Consider the following 22,240-nt stretch of genomic DNA (forward strand, 5'->3'; position numbering starts at 1 on the left):
ATGAAGAAACAGTACATTTTCAAATATCGGGTCGTAATGATACTACTACTGCTAATACTGAAAACAATAAACACTTATAGGCTCCAAAATTATTCGTCAGAATTGCATCAACTTTGGCTTGATGCACCATTGACATGCTGGATGTGTTCATTGAGAGGAATAAAAAAATAATTAAAAATAATTAAAAATAATAATAATAGTCGTGAAGGGTTAGAAATATCGAGGAAGGAGAACGTCATCCAGACCTTCATTGGAAGGTTGCAGAGAGTACTTAGATCTTGGGAAGGCTTATATATTTCCATAGAAAGCCAACTATCATTATCAGCTAGAGATCAATAATAAACGGCTGTTGCAATAATGCAACGTGATTTCCAATGATTATCGAAAGAACCAAAGAGTACCAGAAATCTGAGAAGACTTTTTGTGACTCAAACTTCAGATAACATCGATTGTTATTGCCAGTGAGCAATCACTGATAACTCCTGATGAGTAAAAAAGAAAACCACAAACAAACAAACAAACAAACACCATTTTAATATAATACATCATAAAGCATTTCTTCAAAGTGGAATAGTTGCAAATATAAAAATAGCCAGACCCAAGCACGGGCTTTGCCTGAGAAAATTAAAGAATCAATGAAATCTATGCTCTCCCCCCCCCCCTCTAAATTCCACATATTTTTACTCAACTTTTACTTAGCTATAAATATCAATCGTAGAGTTATATATTATTAAATTTATAAATAACGTGTAAGATTGAATAAATAAAATACGCTCGAAAGCCAAATTACAACGCAATATTATGAAAATAAACAAATATAAAAAATATTTTACTTGTTTGAAATTTATAATTTAAATATATTTCAAAGTCAAACTCCATCTTTAGTAATTTGTACATTTTTTATGCATTATACATTTCAAACAAGTAAAATATTTGTTTATTTTTGTAATATTGCATTGTAATTTGGCTTTCAAGCACATATGATGCGTATTTTATTTATTCAAATTAAATTAACGCTTCTATAACGGAACTCGAACCCCTGATGTTAATCTCGCGTAGCCAACGCACCGTTCCGACATTTCAAAATACAACCGCTGAGAGACAACGCACGGATCTTTACTAACTGACTTTTCTTTCTCCAAATTTACAACATGGCATGAAAGAAGAAGAAACAAAAAGAAAGAAAAAAGATGTACAAAATACCGAGGATAGAGTTTGACTCCGAAATATATTTAAATTAAAAATTTCAGACAAGTAAAATATTTGTGCATTTTTGTAATATTGCGTTGTAATTTGGCTTTCAAGCGCATCTGATGCGTATTTTATTTTATTCTAATTAAATCAACGTTTCTATAACGGAACTCACACCGCTGACGTTAACGTGTAAGATTATTTCATAAGTACAAATAATTATATCATTTCAACAGCAGTTAAGTAATCATTTGTAGAAGAATGTTAAACACAAGTTAGATAATATTTGATTAAAAAAAAAATACGATCTTCAATGACCCTATCACTAACCCTAAGTATTGGTAAAAATATGGAAAAAAAAAAGACAATAACAGACATAACAAAACAGTTAAAAGTCAATTTCACTCTTAAATATCTTATTCTGTCGTCACTTTCACAGACGAAAACACATCAGACGAAAAGCAATAAACCCAGCCCTCTCCAAAAGAATGTAGTAATGGCTGGGAAGATGGTCCAAGTCCAGGTGTTAATAAGAAAAAAGAAAAAGATGGAAATGACGTGTGCATAGTAGACGTAACCGTTAAAAGTTAATTTAAAGTCTAATACACTATTGACAGTCAATCTTGCTCTAAAATATCTTAGTTTGTCCCGTCAGCATTCCACTATGGATGAGAGCAATTCAGGCATGTGAATAAGTATGAGTTTAGTTCAAAATGTAAAATTTATCATCATACAACCAGCCATTGAACTACTACGATGCAGAGTACCGACAACAGACCCAATGGCAGGTGAAGAGAATTGTAATCCATTATTCCGAGAATGTAAAAGCCTCTCATTTATCTTTATTTGAAGTAGCATGTTACAACGTAATGCTTTCAATCTGCTTGAGAATCCATACTTTATAAATGTCAATCAAACAAATAAGGGTCATTGATTGGCTAACCTTGATGGCATGTTTTAATTCCCTTTAAGCTTACGTGGCGAGACTGTCTTGCCTAATGGTGACGTTGTTTTATAGGTCACTTGTCATTGCCCATTGCAGAAAGATCACAGTATGTAAAAAAAAAGTCTTTATCCAATCAAAATGTCTCAAAACAGAAAGAGTCGACAGTAGTAAACATACAATAACACAATAGGAATACTAAATAATGTCAATGATATGAACAAATGTGTCCTATGGAGAAAGAACTTTGCCTAGTGAATGTGGGTGGCAGTGACAATAAATCTGAACGTGAGAGAAAATTGGTCTAAATCGATGCCAATGTAGATTTGCGTATGTAGATTTTGAATAGAAAGCTATAACGGTCAATGAAATTGGAGAAAATCACTTTACTTTATATATAAGATAAAATGTAATCTTTATCAAATTATTTTATAGTACATTATATTTTATTGGAGCATTTACTGCCATTTTGTTCACACAGAAAAAAAAAGATATTTTAAAAATATATCTAATGGCAAGCATGATGAATATGATTTAAGGTGCTTCCTAATTTCCTCCCCTACATCATAAACATAATTTGAATGGTAAAACTGCAGAGTTTATGAAGAGATTTTTATATGAGAATTCAAGAGACTAAATCAATTGTTCATCCATTTGTAACAGACCGTGAAGGTGTGTATGGCAGTAGTAGCTGTATGCAAATGATCGTGGACGTATGCATCGCAGCAGTATCTGTATGCAAATGATCAAGCCGTGTGCGAGGTGATGTTACAGCGAGGAAGGAAAGAAAAAGATCATAAAAAGAAAAACGTTTGCACAGACTGAGGATCACGTTCAGTTTATGGGTGAAGACAGAGATAGACGTCTTATACACATGTGCCAAGAGCGATAGGTTTGAACAAGAGACAAGGCATTATTCTGGAAAGTACCTGGAAATAAATGTCTGCTGTTTTAACTTGGTTTCCTTGCGATATTGTCTACAGGTTAACACGTGTGTAACGTTACATGTTTGTTAAAGGTTCATTTATTGAATTTTCACAAATCTAGAACTGAAATTAAATTTTTACAAATAAAAAATCGGGCAAGATAACCGAAAATGGATTGGGTTTTACTTGAAATGTTTTGGTGTTTTTTAGCTGAAAATACAGATCATTATTTTCCTGTTTATTTCTTATTAATGTATTGATTCAATGTAAATATAAAGTAAATTAAAGATAGAATCAATAAAAAATACTTACAACATCAGTAGCCGCAGGCTTCTCATCTTTCTTCCCTTTTTTCATGATTATTACAAATTTCACTCAGCAACACTGCAGAATATAAAAACAATAAATTATCGCAATAAATAAATAAAAATAGATATTATTACTTTGATGAATAAGTAACTATAGTTACTTTATTCTTTAGGATTTGTTATTTTTGTGTTAATCAGTGTCTATATTTTAAAAACGTTATTTAGCCCCTCAAATCATACAGAACACAACATATTCTCTATGACTTATGAAAGTCGAAAGCTTCCGTGATAATAAATCAACACGTTTCCTTTATACTTTATCTCAAGAACTGAGAAAAATTGTTAAATCCCAGGAAAGCAGATTTCAGTTCTTCCGCTTCTCTTTTCTATATTAATGAAATGAAACTGGTCTATTTCTAGAAGTTTGTTATCGATAAAACAATTCAGTGAAAGAATTGGAAAGTGATAGAACTTTAGAGAAAGACACGGCACTTTATAAGTGGGGTTAAATTAGTCAAGTCTCAATTGTTAGATTTGACACACTTCTTTAGTTTAAAAACTTAACTCTCTACTATTACTCTCTCAACTTCAGAAGCACTTCTGCTGATCGAACTCACTTCTTCAAAGTCCAACCCCAAAATGAACGCCCTCTCTGAAAAATCAGGCCTCTTTTATCTCCAACCAGTAGCATCCCATTTTCATATCAGGTAGTAACATTGCAAGCATATAAAGAGATAAGGTGCCATTTTTATTTCTTTTTTCTTCATTCATTTTTGGTCCACCAGATGTACAAGTTGCACAAGGCAGGTCTGTAACAACTTTTTAAACAATAAGTTAATTGTAAATTATGACTTATTTCACAAATTGAAATAGAAGTTGTCTTATTTTTAAACACAACCCAACTCTGAGTCTGGGAAATATTTTAGCATGTACTTGGTTTAATTCAAATATATAAGAAAAAAATTAAAGAAACGAGCGTTTATTAACTTAACTTTAAAATCTAAACTTCTTTTTTAATACAAATCAGATCCTTACAAGATGATTGTAGATTTTTTAAAACTGATGTTAACTATTAGTTCTTAGATTTTGAATGTTTTGATTTTATTTATATACATCAGCATAATCTAATTTAAAAGAAATGTTATATTTTCCTAGCGCAAAAGCGCGAGATAAACAATATTTGTTATTCTAATACTTCTATCTAACTAAAAGACGCTTTCAATTACAAGGAGATATTTGTGTAGATCTTATATTTCTATTGTTTTTTTATGTTTCCAAATATTTATCTCGATTTTTCTCATTATATATTAAACAGTTTTTAATGAAACCTTTAAAAAATATGTTCCTTACTTCATTCTACACACTTGTTTTTTAGACGATTTATAAAATTTGTCTCTGCAAAAAAGTTATATAGAAGTTTCTATTTCGAAATTTTAAGATCTGTTTATTTTTAAAACATCACATACAATGAGAAAGTGGCAAAGTGTCAGGAGCAGAAGAAATACATGTGAAGAGAGAGGGATGTATATACTAGTAGAGAGTAAAAAAAACTACTATTGCTACTACTATTAAATCTGTGACTGTCGTTATTTGAGGATATATTTTAATACTAATAAAACAGATGAAAAAGGGGCAGGTTAGAAACTAGGTTTTATCACTGCTTCGGACACCTCCTTCTGTAGATTGATGATCTTATAAATGAACGCATTTCAGGTGAAGACATTCTTACCTATTTACTTGTCATTTCGAAATTAGTATAAATTCCAAAACTTATGGGAAATTAATCCATAGAAAAATAATTACAAGAAAACCATTGGGTGTGTGTGTAGATTGGTGATCTTCTAAACTTTTGGGGGTAAACAATAAAATTGTCATCCTAGCAAGACGACATTATTCCATTTCCGTTTGATGAAAACCGGTTTTCTTATGTTGTTGCAGACCATCTACTTGTTGCCCAGTTGTGTACAAATCCTAAGAGTGATAGGAACCTTCTATCATACCTGAAAGTGACACAATGTTCAACGAGCGAGATTGGAGGTGCGCTGCTGTACAACTCATGCTCTCTACCGATCCAAGTTATGACAACAGGACCATTGCCAGCACCCTCAAAATGCAAATTTGTAAGGTTCAACGCTTAAGGGCACAACTCAACAAAGTGTCCGACCACAGTTATGGTCTTTGGTTTGATTCACAGTGAGGACCACATCATGCCACCTCATATCTTCGAAGTCGGCTTGAAAGTCAACACCAAAATGTACATAGATGTGCTGAAGTGTGTGTGAACCCCTGGTGCAATCAGGTGATCGCTGACAGACCCTGGGTGTGACAGCAGAACTCGATGCCAGTCCACAAGTCCAAAGAGACCAGGCTTAGGTTAGCTATGCCTTCATACTCTTCTCTCACTGCCCCCCTCCTCCCTCGACCTGAATTAGCTGGATTATTTCGTTTGATCAGAAACCGAGAACATCACCAACATGACCTTCCACAACACCAAAACCAGCCTGATCATCGCCGTCCGCCGAGTGTTCACCGAGCTCTCATTGGTACTTGTGGAAAAAGCATGCTCCCAGTCCCGGACCCGTATCGAGGTGGTGATTGAGGCAGAAGGCGGCTACATTGAATAGATGTTAGCTCTACTAAATAATCAAGTTACCTTAATTGATTTTTTCAAAAAACAAAGTTTTAAACTAAAGCTGTAGTGTTGTTTTCTTTAGAGCGATAAATTTATGGTCCACTCTGCAGTGCTTTGGATATCATGTAAATTCAGGACTTTCAGTAGACCTCATGACATATATTTTTTCACTGCTCTCTTATGAAATTGAGATTTGAATAGAGAGAGTAAGGAAATAAAAATTCAAAGGAGAAATATTACTTCAAAAGAGAGGTGGAAAGACAGAAGAGTAAATTTAATAGTATATATATATTTTTTTTTATTTTTTTATGTTTTATAAATCAGTTTAATCATTTTGTTTATTATAATAAACATTACTTTTTAAACCAGGTAGAATATTAAAACAAAAAATTCTTTTAACTTGTTACACGCATGCAAAAACATATTAATCTTTTCTTTTTTTTAATTTAAACTCAACAATGAAGTAAATTATAATCTTAACAAATGGGACACAAGTTAGCAAAGCATGAAAAATGGTTAAACAAAATGTTTTTATGAACTTTAAAATTAAGGTAAAAATTTCATTTGAAATTTATCAATTTTCAAAGTGCGCTTTTATAAACTTTACAAAGTAAAGTATAAAAATTTGATTTAAATTGAATCGAAAAAATACCTTGGATTTATTTTATGTTACGTACATTTTGTTTGCACTTATAAAAAATCAATTTATCTATTTAGCAATTAAAGCTAGAGATATATCATTTTCAACTAAAATTTTTTGAAAAGTACAAAATGTACATAACATAAAAATATAAACTTTACAAAGTAAAATATAAAAATTTGATTTAAATTGAATCTAAAAATTACCTTGAATTTATTTTATGTTATGTATATTTTGTTGCACTTTTTTTCTAAATGTAGTTGAAAACGATATATTTATATCATTAATTACTAAATAATAGATAAATATTTTTTTTCATTTTCCGATCTTGTGTCACATCTTTTCTCCATGGGATACTCTAAAAGTTAAGAATTCAGTTGCTGAAAACAATCTTTAGATGCACTTAAAAAAAAGGGAAATTGACTTCAAAACAAAATGCTTTAATTTTTTTAAAATACTTGTCTCACGTTTGTCAAACCCATGAAACATCTAAGGTGGTTTACACACTAATAAAGTTGGAAAAAGGTATAAACTTACAATTCAATTGTACACATATCCTTTTTCTTCATAAGATTCTTATGGATGACTCAGCTCTTGAGGAGAAATTTACTCTGAAACTCGTTGGTCTTTTTTCTCATCAAATCTTTCTTAGAGTTCATTGCTTCCTGCTTCTTTGAAAGTCGTTCTAAACACTTTCTCACACTTGAGGCTATTCTCTATAAATCTACTATTAGATCATGTATGGAGAATTGTTGTTATGTTTGGGATGATAAATGCCTGTCCCATTTGAGGGTCTTGATATGCTGCAGAAACTTACCTGTAATTTGATTGGCTATTCCTTTTCTTCTTCTCTGCAACCTCTCTTTCACAGACGTAATGTTGCGTCTGGGTCTTTTCTAAAGATACTATTCTAAAATGCTTTCCTTACAATTGTCTGATCTATTCCATGTTTCCTTTGTTCCAGCTCGTTTGATTGTTTGGTTTAGTGATCTTCATCAATTTTCTGTTTGATACTTCGTTGTAATACAGATTCTTATTTCTGCAATTTCTTTCTAAGAATTACAGACTTGTGGAACTCTCTCCTCCTACATATAGCCTTGGTCTTTTCAAGACTAAAGCCAATAGGCATCTCCTGTCTTTGTGATAATCATATTTTGTTCCTGTTAGCTCCTTACATTAAGCAGCTTCATGCCTTGTCTGAAGTAATTTTCATTAAAAAAAATTGCTCCCCATCTATAGGCAAAATGAAACTTGTGTTCAATTAATCGTATACAATAGATATTGAATCTGTTTTATTATTTGGATTATTCTGACTACTATTCTCAATTGGCTTGTTCTTCTTGCAAAAAAAATTTCGGTTGATGTAACCTCCGATCCTTTTTAGGTGCATTTTTTTTTTAACCTGAAAATTATTATCTTACAATCAGCAACGTGTATGGAATTCCAAATTAGACCCTTCCTTTAATCCATGGGGATAGATTGTTCTCGTTCCATCAGTCATAATCGAGCAAAAGTGTTAATATAATAATTAATACTTTTAATCGGCCATGGCTAAAGGAAGAAGAACAAGAATAATCTACCCTGATGAATTAAATAATGGGTTCAGTTCTAAATTTTGTGCAGATTCCCTAATTTAAAATAAAAGTAACGCAATCACTAACTAATAATCTATATATCTATAAAAGTGAGAATGTGCGCATGTATGTGAGGACACTTCTCAACCTATATACTCAACACATTTTTGATATACAGACTTGAAATTTGGTATAAAGGATATTCAGACATGTGGAAAACTTTTTAATTGATTTTCATCTAGAAAAAAGGCTGCATGTCGAAGTGGCCTAATGTTTATTGTACTTGACTCACTGTCTTTAGGTTTTGGTTTCGATCTCACCTCGAGTCTTTTTTTTTACTTCCAACAGGTGAACTGTTTAGAAAAAACACAATACTCGCATGCACATGTCTCAGCTTCTTTCCGTTTTTTACTTCATTTTTTTGTTTATTATTATTTTTTAAGAATTTAATGTCACGTTTAATACCTACCGTATTTCTATTTATAAAAAATAAGAATTCTGCATTAATTAAAATATAATATTTATGCGTATTTTACGACCGGGCAACGCTTGGCGTGCGGCCTGCTAGTAACATGATAAAACTATCCACCGTATTTTTAAACCAAATGTATTAGTAAAAAAAATGTGTACTAACTTACCTTTTACTAATAATAATTTGAATAACATTAATTTGTTACACTTTTGTAGTCATGGAAAATGCAATTTAGAATTAAGAAGTCGCGAATTTCCAATTTTTTTTAATAATGATTGCTTCGACATAAATGTCACACATGGATTAACTCAAATTATTCAAATTAAAAAAAAAATCACAGCGACACAAATCTGCTTCAAAACAATTTTCATAGCAGTATTTATTTGTTTCTCCACAAGAATAGAATGCAATTTGAGTTTCATTTTATAATGAAGTTCTACAAGTGGATATGTCATAACATATAGAGCGTCCCTAATGATGTACGGTTAAACGGAAATGAGAAGGTAAAAAGATTACAAAATACGTATGTACAACATGAAAAGAAACTGGAATCTTGAGGGGATCTCCATCATTCCGGCAATTATAAGAGTAACCGGACTCATGAAAAGGAATCTTAGAAACTACCTGGCAAATATATCCGGTTAACTAAGTGCAAAAGAGACACAAACAATTGCACTTAAAGGGGCGTTTAGAATCTTAAAAAGATCTTTCGGTTTGAATGTATGAGATAGCGGAGTAATGTCCGGCATCCAGTATGACGCCCCGTCCCCAACTAGCACAAAATTATGAAAGCATTTTAAAAAAATAAAAGAACCGAATATTCACCCTATGGTGTCCAAATAAAAAGTGTTTTAAAATAATTCATAAGCAGGTGGCTCCACACAGAATTTTCAGCAAAAAAAAAAAAAAATTAATAGATACAAAAATGATTACGTTTTATTCTAATCAAACAAATATAAAGTTTCATGTTTTGCGAGTCCATCATATTTTTCCAGCATTATAAAAGGCGATAATATTCCAGAAATTAAGTCAGTAGAATTTAGATGTCATAGTTTTGACATCTTACTTTGAACACATCACTCGGCCTCCCACCCTTACTCACCAACCAAGGCGTCTCTCTTTAAAGAACACTTAAATATCATTTCTTTTCCCATTCCTTTTGATCAGATCTTATATTGAACACTTCTCACTACTATTAATCCTTATACAGCTACATGTCACACATACTATTATTATATAGTATATTATATAGTACATACAATACTCTATTTGAGTCAAGCACACTTATGTCTTGTTATAGACAGCGAATCTGCAGATCACATTCAGTGCATCCAAATTTATGAATAAACTTGTCATTATCATCATCATATTCGGTTTAACGTCTGTTTTACATCTACTAATTTAAGAACTCTCATCTATTCTTTCAATGTGGCTATACTATTGAAGTCTCCTGTTTTGCACACATCACATACTGTATAGATTCAATCTCTCTCTGAGGTCATCAGAACTAAGCCTGTCTTTAAGACTTACATTCTATAGCCATCATATCATTCTCATATCATTCAAAGCATAAAGATATCCATGCAACCCACGCTGGCCAGGTTTCACTTCATACACATGAAGGTCAAGTTTCACTTCATCACACTACATGCACATACCTGACAGGCTTCTCCCTTGATCAACTGTGGTAATGGTCCGCTGATTAGTAATGGCAGAAGTTCCTTGAACTTATTCAATCTACTATTAACCCTTGTAAATACACTAACACCTCTTTCATCCTGTGTGTCACCAAGCTAATAAAACTTCTAAACACTCTACCATCCAGATATACTTTTTCAACATCTGCGTTCTCGGTTATAGTCAGCTAACTTATTTCCTAATTTCCGGCATAGTGCTACCAGAAGCGGTAACAAAGCAAATCAGTTCCTTTGCTTTTCCTCTCCCCTGTGCATATACTCTTCTTTATTTTTACTAATGTTTTCTTTTTTATTTAATAATCACAGAAAAGTTTTTTCAGACATTTTAACTAAGAATTATTGGAATTAGTTTTATTTTTTAAAGAATTATTGAGCGGGGGGGGGTTGTTAATTGTTAAAAGCAAATAAAGACTAATTGTGTTATTTTTATCTGTATAATTTTGTTAATTTTAATTTTCACTAATGTCATTTTCTTCTATTTTATTTCAATAAATCGCTTCACAATACTGAAGAACAATAAAAGTGAAGGAACTGATTTACCTTGTTACCGCTTCCAATAGCACTACGCCGGAAATTAGGAAGTATGTTAGCTGACTATAACCGAGTTCTCATTTATCTCCATTGTCTTACACTTCTTGCACACAAACTGCTTATCATCTCTCAACCTACCAGTAATTCAATTACACTTCTTCTGTATTCAATGCTTAAAGGTACCACAAAAACATGATTGCACCCAATTCTCTTTCTACAAACTAATCGGAGTAACCTTCCTCTTCCCAGCACTACAACCACTGATCAGTACACAGTACCAAGATTTTACCTCCAGAATATTTTCCTACTTTCTTCCATGTTTATATATGAATTTTGTATGTTTAAATATATATGAAACTTTTGTGCAGTTTATATCTGCTTTTCATATTCCATTATTACTCGTGTTTTTTAAATTAACTTTCAAAGCGAGATATCTCTACAATACATCAGAACAACTCCCCTCACATATGTCTATTTTTATAGAGTTAGATATGTTTATATGCTTATATATTTGTATGCATAAAATTTAATCCTAAATTCATTATGAATTTTGACACATGCCTGCTATCCACAAGGAGTTCAAATGTGGATTATATTTAGTTTAATTTAGTTTTATGCAAAATGTGTAAAATGAGGGTGGACGTCCTGTGTGAAAATTCAAAAAAGCGCAAATCTTTATGAATGCAATAAAATTCAATAGGTATTAGATATCAATTAATAAATATTTCCCAAATTTCAATTCCTGTGTAATATTTTAAAGGGCTTTACAGAGTAACAGATATTAGCATTGATTCTGGGGGGGGGGGGTTTCATAGAAAATTGTTGGGGTTTTTTTCATAGAAAATTATTGGGTTTTTTTCATAGAAAATTATTGGGGGGTTTTTTCATAGAAAATTATTGTTTTTTTTTTTTCATAGAAAATTATTGGGTTTTTTTTCATAGAAAATTATTGTTTTTTTTTCATAGAAAATTATTGGGGGGGGGTTCATAGAAAATTATTGGGTTTTTTTTCATAGAAAATTATTGTTTTTTTTTTCATAGAAAATTATTGGGGGGTTTTTTTCATAGAAAATTATTGTTTTTTTTTTTCATAGAAAATTATTGGGTTTTTTTTCATAGAAAATTTTTGTTTTCTTTTTTTCATAGAAAATTATTGTTTGTTTTTTTCATAGAAAATTATTGTTTTTTTTCATAGAAAATTATTGGGTTTTTTTCATAGAAAATTATTGTTTTGTTTTTTTCACAGAAAATTATTGTTTTTTTTAAGGTTAATATTTGGTATGAACAAAAATACTAACCTTAAGAGAATTTATTACTGTCTACTATAAATTAAGTGTGATCTTTTTCTTTTAGTCAAAATTAAGGTTTTTCCTGCAACTTTATTGCTGGTCATGCAGGCAATAATGCTCATTACAAACGACAAATTGTCCTTAAACGACATAAGCATAGTTCTGCATTCGGTTCAAGGTAGGAAAAGACCGAAAAGATTAAGAATATATATGATTACACTTTGATTTGATCTTACAAAAAAGTGGAATCATTTTAAAACTATCACGTTTATTCTTTTAAGAGTTAACATTCCTTCTTTATTTTTACTTACAATTAGATTTTCTCATTCGTTTTTTTATAAATAAACTAGCAGGACACCCGGCGTTGCACGGACGTAAAATACGTATGAATATTATATATTTTAATAAATGCTGATTTCTTATTTATTATAAACACAAATACTGTAGGTATTAAACATAACGTTCAAAAACTTTTTAAAAAGGAAGTAAAAAACGGAAAGAAACTGAGACATGTGCATGTGAGTATTATGTTTTTTTCTAAACAGTTTATTTCTTGTAAGTAAAAATAAAATTAATACTAAAACCTAAAGACAATGAGTCAAGTACGATAGCCATTAGACTCGCTGTACACGACCTTTAAAAAGTGTTTTCACACAAACTTATACTTAATATAACAAAGTTGTCATGTTTCACGACAACGCATGCGCAGTCGTGAAATAGTTGAAAACAAATCAAAATCTGATCACTCCCACGTATCAATTTTTCAATTTTAACCTCTTAGAAACCCTTTTTTCTGAATAAAAACCAATTAAAATGTTTTCCACATGTCTGAATATTCTATATACCAAATTTCAAGTCTGTGGATCAATAATTCATTGAGCATATAGGTTGAGAAGTGTCCTCACACACATCCTTGAGAATGCTGGATTATTGACTCATTCAAATTTTTTTTTCTTTTTTTTTTGTTACGTCTTGCTTCATTCTTACAAACTGAAAACGTGTTCAATTTTAGCATAGATACCAAAAATAAAAAAATTAAAAAAACGATGTGGTTATGTTTATTCATTTCGTATGAATCAGATGATTCTGCTGTTAGCATTGGTTTACCTGATATCTCTCTAGTTAGACTTCTTTCTAGAAAGACATTAGGTACTTACGGAAAGGACCATATAAAGGTTAACAACATCGTAAGTGAAAGTGTTTCTATGGAACGAACTGGATTCGAACTTGGCACACCCAGGTTTTTAGTTTGTGTCGTTAACCACTTAGCCATCGTCAACTCTCGATGTAGTTATAAAACATACGAAAGTATTTACAACATAAATTTGAACATAATGGATCAAGGGCAACATTGGGTCTGTACAGCAGCTAGTCTGTATAATTAAGATCAACATCTGTTTGTCTTATAGTAAACGTTATAGGCAGTGTAATAAGTCATGGTTGCTTTGTTTTTTATGGGAGCAAAGGAAACAAAACGCCGCTCCTTCATCACATCAACTGCAAATAAATGTATCCATGAATTCAAAAACTACCGGACAGATTCTTATCAAATTTGGGACACATATAGTAGGTATAAAGGTAAAGCTGTGGACAACTATAGTCGAAGGCGACCGAAGACTCTCTTTTCATTAACTCCTATACCTATACTGAAGTATAGAGTAGGGCGCCACTGCATTACCAGGATTACTCCACTTCCTCTTGATCCTTTTCATTTACTGCTGAGTGTTTAGCAAGGGGGCATAAAATAGCATTTTTAATTCTTTGGTCTGACTCGATTGAGGATCGAACCCATGTCTCCCGGCTCATTAATTATGCCAAAGTAGACATAAAAGGAGGTATAATGAGCTATGTGATTGGTTTTTAGGAGAGGGGGCAAACTGAATAGAATCCCCCCACCCCTCTCCTTAAACATAAATGTACTCAACATTTGTGAGGCATTTACATTTTACAGTAAATAAAACTAAATTTAGAATTCGCTAAATTCTGCTTTTAAATAAAAATAATCAACTGAAATCAATGTATTTATTAATTGACCCATTAAATCTCAGGCTATCTAATATTTTTTTGCTATTGAGTCGAATCTTTGTGTAATGACTAAAAATTGGTTAGAATATACAAATTAAAAAGAAATATTTATTTTATTTAGAAAACGAAATATTGATATCTTATAAATAGAGCATTGAGTACATGAGATATATTTAGGAAATTAAGAAGCTATACATTCAAGATAAAATTTACACGTTACAGTAAAGTGCAAAGCAGTTCACACAAAAGAGTTACGTTGCACTTTTGGTTTTAATCAGTTAGTGGCTAACTATTGCGAAACTCAGCTAAGTTCATACATCATCGAACAAATAGAATTTTAGCAAATTTCACAAGAATTTTTTAAAGAGTTCCAACAACTTTCGGATAGAAGTTGATGAATATGAATGAATGTTATCTTATATTAGTAATTATGCAGTAAGTTGTACTATTATATATTACAGATTAAAAAAAAAATTATTGGATTTCCTATTTATCGGACAGTGGGACCTAATAGGTTCATTCAGACAAAATATATTAAAAAATACTCCTTATTCTTTACAAAACTGCTGCTGCTGCTGCTGCTGCTGCTGCATGTGATGTTCTCAATAACACCCAGGTTATACCAGGTAACCCTATTAGTTTTATACATTTATATTCTGAGGAATGTCTGCTTTGGGAGTTCAGAGAAGAATATGTCAAAAAGCTAATGATAAATTCTAAAAGACAAAGTCAAAGTAGTTATAAGAATGTAAAATTAATTCAAGTTTAATGGACGAAATTAATTCAAGTTTAATGGGCGAGATTAATTCAAGTTTAATGAACGAAATTAATTCAAGTTTAATGAACGAGAAAATGTTGAAAACATGATGATGAAACTATTCAGTCAATAAAAATTTTATGAACATTTCTAAAAGAAATTTCTGTGAAGATAAATATGGAAATATGTGCCTGATGCTTAAAAGATGACAAATTTCATGCTTGGCCGAGATATATAAATGAAAAACTCCACCCTTTTATCAGTTAACTCAGTTTTGGATAAAAATCACCTACATTATTCTTCTATTCCGGCAACATCTCTTTCAACGACTTCTTTGCTTTATTCTTCTAATATTTCATCAATATGTTGAATTCATATTCATTAACCTCCAACTCCCATTTACAGTGTTTCTTTCTCCACAAAAAAAATAAACAATGGAACGCTACCACTAGCTCTAATCCTAAGATCAGGTAGAAACAGGCCTCTTTCGTCCCCTTACTCAGAAAAAAGATCGAAATATTAAATAAAAAATTAAAAATTATTGGCCTCTGTCCTCCATTTGCAATTATTCTTCCCTTATATAAAAAAAAAAAATGAAAAATAAAAAAAATTAAAATCATTAACCTATTTTAGATAATCAAGTAAAAATACATGTTTATTTTTGTTTTTGAGATTGTTCTGCTCGCCAGGCGTTCGAGTAGCTACGTTCAAGACCTGTGAATATCAATAAGTATTGAAAGGTTTGGCGATGGACGCAACCGCAAATACGTCACATTTTTTTTTTGTTTTGTTTTTTTTTCACTTTGTTTTCCTCCTTCACAGTACGGGTTCGAGCCTGCCTGCCTACTACCACCTTTTTTTTTTTTTTTTGCTCAACACACACTTCCAAACATCCGGGCAACGCCGGGCACCCAGGCTAGTTATAAATAATTATCAAAATAAAACAGTGTTCAACATTAATTCAAATTTAAAAAGAAAATGTATGATTATCTTACTTGACTATTTCTTTAAGGTTTTGCCTGTGCTTTTTTGTTTGTTTTTTGACAGGTGTGTTAAAGTGTAATCCAGAGGAAGATAAAGAGGAAATAAAGCACCTGACCGAAGCCGTACACAACTGGTTATGAAGACACTTAGCTGTTTAACATGAGGCCAACAGAAAAGTCTACTTTAAATAATAGGCTGTTCCTTTGCAGTCATCCCAAATTATAACATTGTAATTGTACTTAAACAAAAGGAGAAACCGGAATGTGACCTAGGATAAAGTGAGGGAGGAGGTGACATGTTGTTTGTTTGTTTGTTTGTTTGTTTGTTTGTTTTTGTTTTGTTTTTTGTTTTGTTTTGTTTTGTTTTTTTTGCTTTGTTTTTTCAGCAAACTGAAAGATAGTTTTTGCCGAAAATCAAAGACGTAACTGTTCGTATTTGCATTATTCGGATTGCTGATCTTATCAAGAGTTATTCTCACACCATTTCGGCCGGTGTAACATCCTACCTTCTTCAATTGGTTGTCAATAAAAGAGGACGGTTCCTATCGTCCTTTTTAACTAAATACTCAGCGTTTGTCATTTCTTCTTTGTATTTGCCGTTACCTTCCTTTGCCTTGTGTCTAAGATTCTTAGTTGTACGGTCGACTGGTTTTATCAACTTTCGCTTCTCTCTGCAACAAATGTATCTTGTTGAACGTGGGAATCTTTCTATAAAACTCAGGAATCTGCACGGAATTTCAAACGGAACTGGTGTTTAATAACTCTGGATCAAATTCAATTCAAATCTAAAATATTTGAATTTTTAAATTTTAGGTTGTGGCTATATTATGTTCCCTAAAATTCCTTTAAAATACTCCAAATAAATTGAAATTAGAGGAATATTTATTAACTAGCATCACCCGAGTCTCGACGTTGCCCGAGGGAAATATAAAATATTATTTAATTGAAAATAAATAAATATTAGATATTCTAAAAAAAAAAAATCAGAGACGAATCCATATCACTATACATAATTTAGTTGATTAAAATAGGATTTCGCCATGTATAGGAGAATATGAATCTTTTAGACTGGGGTATTTTAGGGTATGTATCCAGTACCCTTTTAGAGGGAGGAGATGCATTTCCCCCCACACTAAAAAGCGACTTTGTGTCTAAACTTGCCCTCGTTGTAAAGTCATGAAATTAACAGATTCTATTGTTATTTATTGAATTTCAAAAGCAAAAAAAAGAAAAACACAGAAAAACTTTAAACTCCCTAAAAATTAAAAAAAATAAGTAAAAAAGAATGGTTGTATATTTGTAAATAACCTAATTCTCAAAAGCCAACGTCATTTTGCTTCCTCTAAACTTTTGCCTACAAATTTGTGACGTTTTTGGGTTAAAAAATAATTCAAAGATTCAATCAAAAACTATGTATGTTCTTTCTAGCGCTAATCTAGAGTATTCCGTAAATTATTTGGTTCCGATCTAATGGATTTTGTTGAAGTATCGTATTTGTACTGATAGCATATTTTATCTATCCTGTCCTCTGGACAGAGGCATTTTCTTTTGTATCAATGTACTTCCCCTTTTTGAGGAAGATGTGTTTGTTGCCATACAAAAAATGCGACCGTGTGTCTAAACCAACCTTGATGTAACGCCATGAAATTGGCCGATTCTGTTATGTTATTTATTGAATTTCAAAAACCAGAAAAACGTCTCCTCTATTCTGTCCTCAAGCAATAAAGAAAAATCCTCCTAGACTGAGGCACCTTTTATCATTAAACCAATTCAAAACCCAGTTTAAAAAATACGTCATTGTTCGAATGTTACAAGAACAAGTCCCCTGTTCTTATAACTAAGTAAAAATGAGATAGGATAGACCGAGAATTCGAACCTGGGAAGCTAGGTTTAGAATTAAGATTCAGGAGAATTCCGATTGTTAGTTTTAAAATAAATAGCAGATATGTTTGTTGGAAAAGGAATTCGATTGTTTAGAAATGTTATTGTGAAAAAGGAATTTGATGATTCAATTCTGTTTATGGAAATTGAATTGAAACAAGGTCAGTTAGAAAAACGAACAATAGCAAATTTAAACATATTGGAAAATAGGTTAGTCGAAAAATAGGTTAGAAGAATTTGGGTTGCAGATATGTGTGAACAGTGCACGTGAGTTTATGACCACGTGAGTCGAGCACATGCTCGGACATGGGGGAAGGAGACACGTGCAGCATGTCCAGGCCATGGGATCGATCTGCATGTTTTTGGCCATGCGATGACGTCATGGCTAAGAGATGAGTCCTCAGTATAGTTTGTTAGTTTTAGTGAGACAAGCAGACAGGGTCGGACAGAGTCGACAGACAGGGTCAGAAAGGAGAGTCGAGTCCGGATTGAATCCCCCTTTGGAATCGAAGGGTTAGAAGTTGAAATCATGTAGTGACTTTGAATTCCTTGATGTGAAATCATTGACCGGTCGAAGAAATAAAGGAGCATCATCATTTTGTAACTGCGTCTTGTGTTGTGTCATTCTCAACAAACAAAGGTATTGTGAATCATTTATATGAACTTTGTTCCACTCATTTCTGATAATGAACATTGTATAAACTCCATCATCTAAGTAATGTGTCTCCACCATCTAAGAAATGTATCCCTCTCAAACATAACAAATGACTGTTCCCCTTGTATCATAAGAGCCGATTCTCCTCTCTAAAATATATGTTATAGAAACATTTCCAGAAGAGTATAAATGTATCCCTCTTCTATCTCTCCCCTCATCAATACGAATGTCCCCATCCGTCTCTCGTTAAAATGTGCCCGATATATATCTCTCCAATATGAATACTACTATATAATATAATATTTCTCTCTCTAATATGAACACCCAATATGAACATCAAAAATTTATTTACTTGTGAAGGTATAAAACAGATGCCGGCATTTGCAAGCGGCCATGTGTACATTAATTATTATCTTGTTAAATTGGTATATTTTTATGAGGTATATAGCAGCCAAATGAATAAAATCCAGTATTCCTTTATTTTGTGAAAGAGAGCGATTTTCAGATTGAAAAACTAGTGTATTATGTAGACAATACTTAGAAGGGCAAAATTAACTAATTTAGGTGATTTAATTAAAATTCCCTTCCATTCAGAAAATACAGTGTTTTGAGTAGCGGTTGTAGTACATATTAAGAAATGGGTAAAAATGGCAGCTACCTTCTTTTTGGAATTTTTAGGGGAGAGAGTCAGGTAATCTGGAAAAAATATAATTACTGTAAGAAGAAGAAATGAATGCATAAATTTGGGGAATATGATTAATTAGATTTCAAAAACATCTTATGTTGTGATATTGAAATATGTCAATATCGTCTTCACAAAAATAAATAAATTTAATGGTTAAAATTCCGAAACGTGAAGAAATCAAAACAACCAAGCAAACCAATCTATCGCCGTGACGACGACGGCAACAGCGAAAAAAAAAACGAAAAAAAAACGATATCTTTAAAATTCAGAAAGATGTAATTAGCGTTTCTTTCGAAGAAAGTGAACCGTTAAGAATTTGAAACGTGAGTCAGTTGCAGAAAAGATTTTAAGAAGGATAGACGTCTATGCAACTCCGCTGATAAAAAAAGACAACACCACGAGAAATATGAAAAGATAAACATATTTGTTGTCAACCAGCGCAAACTAAAGGTCTGTCTATCTTTTACTCTCCTCATTTGTCAGTCATAAAGATATATATATTGAACCACTGTGAGAGAACTATCAAATGTCGAAAATTCAGAAATCTCATAAGAGTTTGATTTAAAAAAATATATATCGCCCGAAAGAAAAAAGAAAAATAATAAAAAGAAAAAAGGAGAAATATAAACAAAGAAATAAAACAAAAGAGAATAATTGATTTAAGGGGCGCAACCCTGTAAACTATTTTTGTTATAAATTTGTCTTCCCAGTGACATTAAGGGGAGCAACTCTGCAAGTTATTTCTGTTGTGAATTCGTCTTGTTATTTTTGTTATTGAGAGCTCAAAAAAAGAGAAAGCAAAAGAGAAGAAACACTTATGAACTTATATATATATATATATATATATATATATATATATATATATATATATATATATATATTATTGTGTTTTAATAGTGGATTTTATCCCGTGTAAGTCTTTTTTCGAATTCCAGTCGCCACTGTTATGTCTGCACAAGTAATTAACAAGAACACGAAAAGTAAAGGTATCCAATAATATATTAGGAAGAAAAATTATATACATATTTACATGTCTTCAGATATACTTCAGTTGGAGATATTCCGGCAGGTGGCGTGTTGCATGTCTTACTGGAGGCAACTTAGGCGTCTTGCCTATTTGGCGATCGTTGCCAAACTCTCCCGGTATTGGTGATTGATACCTTTATATATCTCAGTCACCCGCCTATGTTAATTAGTGGGCGTCTCCACAACATATATATATATTATCATCTTTTGAAATTTGTATATATTACCTATTTGTTCTTTGATTCTGTTCATTAAAATAAAAAAGAATAATTATATATATATACATGTTGAATTGATTATCTTTTCATGTTAAAAATATATACGGAAACTTCTCTGACCTCCCATTTCTTACAGCGACAGAACAGCCGATTGCTAAACAAATCTATCTATTAATCTGATATCTATTTTATATAACACACAAGCCTATAGTTCGTATTTAAGTCGAGAAAGGTAGATAATTGTTACGCCCATTTAAAATGCTCTTTTTGATAGAGGAAGTCAATTAAATACGGGCTGGCGCATAGCTCTTCGTGTTCTTCCACGCAACCTGAGGAAAGTATTTCTTTTTTTAATTAATTTATCACGATTAGATAACAAAGCTAACCTCAGAAGGGGTACGTCACACTTAGCATGGGAAGGTTTGGATTATGTTTTAGAGCAAACAGAAAAATTAACCTTACTTTATTATATAAATTTCACAAAAATTATGGGTGTCTGTATAATTACGAAGAGTTTCAACACACACACTTCTTTTGCTCCTTTTTTAATACCCAATATATGGATCTTAAGAGTTAACTAATCTTCTCCCCTAGCATATATTGCGGTAATAATTAAATACCTGAATATCCCCAACAATTAATTGTACTAAATCCGATAAAATTTAATGAATAAATCTCTCAGAATTGCAAAATATTTATAAAGATAAATCAGGTTCTCAAAACTGCTATAATATTTTATTTAGATAAGACTAAAGAGATCACAAGTGATTTTAAGTAGAATTTGGAAAATTTTAGGTAACCCCCTGGAAAACTGTCTAGATTGGGATTTCTTTCTTTTATAAAAAAAAAAAATTAAAGCACAATATATATATATATATATATATATATATATATATATATATATATACATACATATATATATATATATATATATATATATATATATATATATATATATATATATATATATATATAAGCTAAATGTTTACACAAATACTATCTGGTAAATTTCTTAAATAAATGTATAAATTCATTAAGATACAAAATAAAAAATAAATAAATTTAATTAGAATATAACTAAAACGTATATAAAAAAAAACATTAAGTTTAATTGAAAATAAATTTAATCTTTAAAAAAAGTTGTCAAACATAAAAACATTGACCGTGTTCCCCGAATTCGGAGACGAACAAGATCGACGTGACCCAAATTCAGTGAATTGAACTGCTCCTAATTGATAAATGCATCCCACCTCCACCTCCACATTATTCAAATTGTCTGAAATATTGTTTCCGACCTTCCCGTATCTCATTTATATCCATTTGTATCCCTTCCCTTTTATTTTTTTCTTTCTTTCTTCTTCTCTAACTGTCTAAAATTTTCCTCTCTCACACTTTTTCTCTCACTCCCTTTAATCTCTATACATCATCCCTACCAAGAAATTTTTGTAAACCTTCCTCTTTTTTTAACGGAAAACACCAGTAAAAGTTATGCTTTCGACTTCATATCATAAGATCTTTAAACCATGCCACACGTTAGACATGTCAAGATATTTCGTCCTCTAAAATTAAAAAAGCTTTTCATTTTTTTTAATTTTCAACTATATATATATATATATATATATATATATATATATATATATATATATATATATATATATCAGCGGGGGAAGGACTTTACCCGGGTGTAAAATACACTTAAATATATTTTAATTTGTCCAGATTTCATATATATTATTATAGAGTCGTGATTCCAAAAGCAAAAAAAGAAATATTTAGGTGCTATCGGCTTGGTAGCATTCAAAGCTGG

At 31.4% G+C, this 22,240-nt stretch overlaps 1 protein-coding gene across 8 annotated transcripts in view; it reads right to left on the reverse strand.

Annotated features, from left to right (window-relative positions):
- The window catches only part of LOC145256092 (armadillo repeat-containing protein 3-like), a 257,032-nt gene that overhangs the window by 217,624 nt on the left and 17,168 nt on the right, over window positions 1-22,240 (reverse strand). For all 8 annotated transcript variants that reach the window (XM_080114720.1, XM_080114712.1, XM_080114690.1 and 5 more), the window contains exon 2: window positions 3,373-3,444. In XM_080114720.1, the coding sequence (XP_079970846.1) occupies window positions 3,373-3,417 (45 nt within the window). In that variant the 5' untranslated portion in view covers window positions 3,418-3,444. The remainder of the gene's footprint in view (window positions 1-3,372; window positions 3,445-22,240) is intronic.

The sequence above is a fragment of the Euprymna scolopes genome, chromosome 3, assembly GCF_053919585.1.
Source record: "Euprymna scolopes isolate OS-2025 chromosome 3, ASM5391958v1, whole genome shotgun sequence".
Classification (NCBI taxonomy): domain Eukaryota; kingdom Metazoa; phylum Mollusca; class Cephalopoda; order Sepiida; family Sepiolidae; genus Euprymna; species Euprymna scolopes.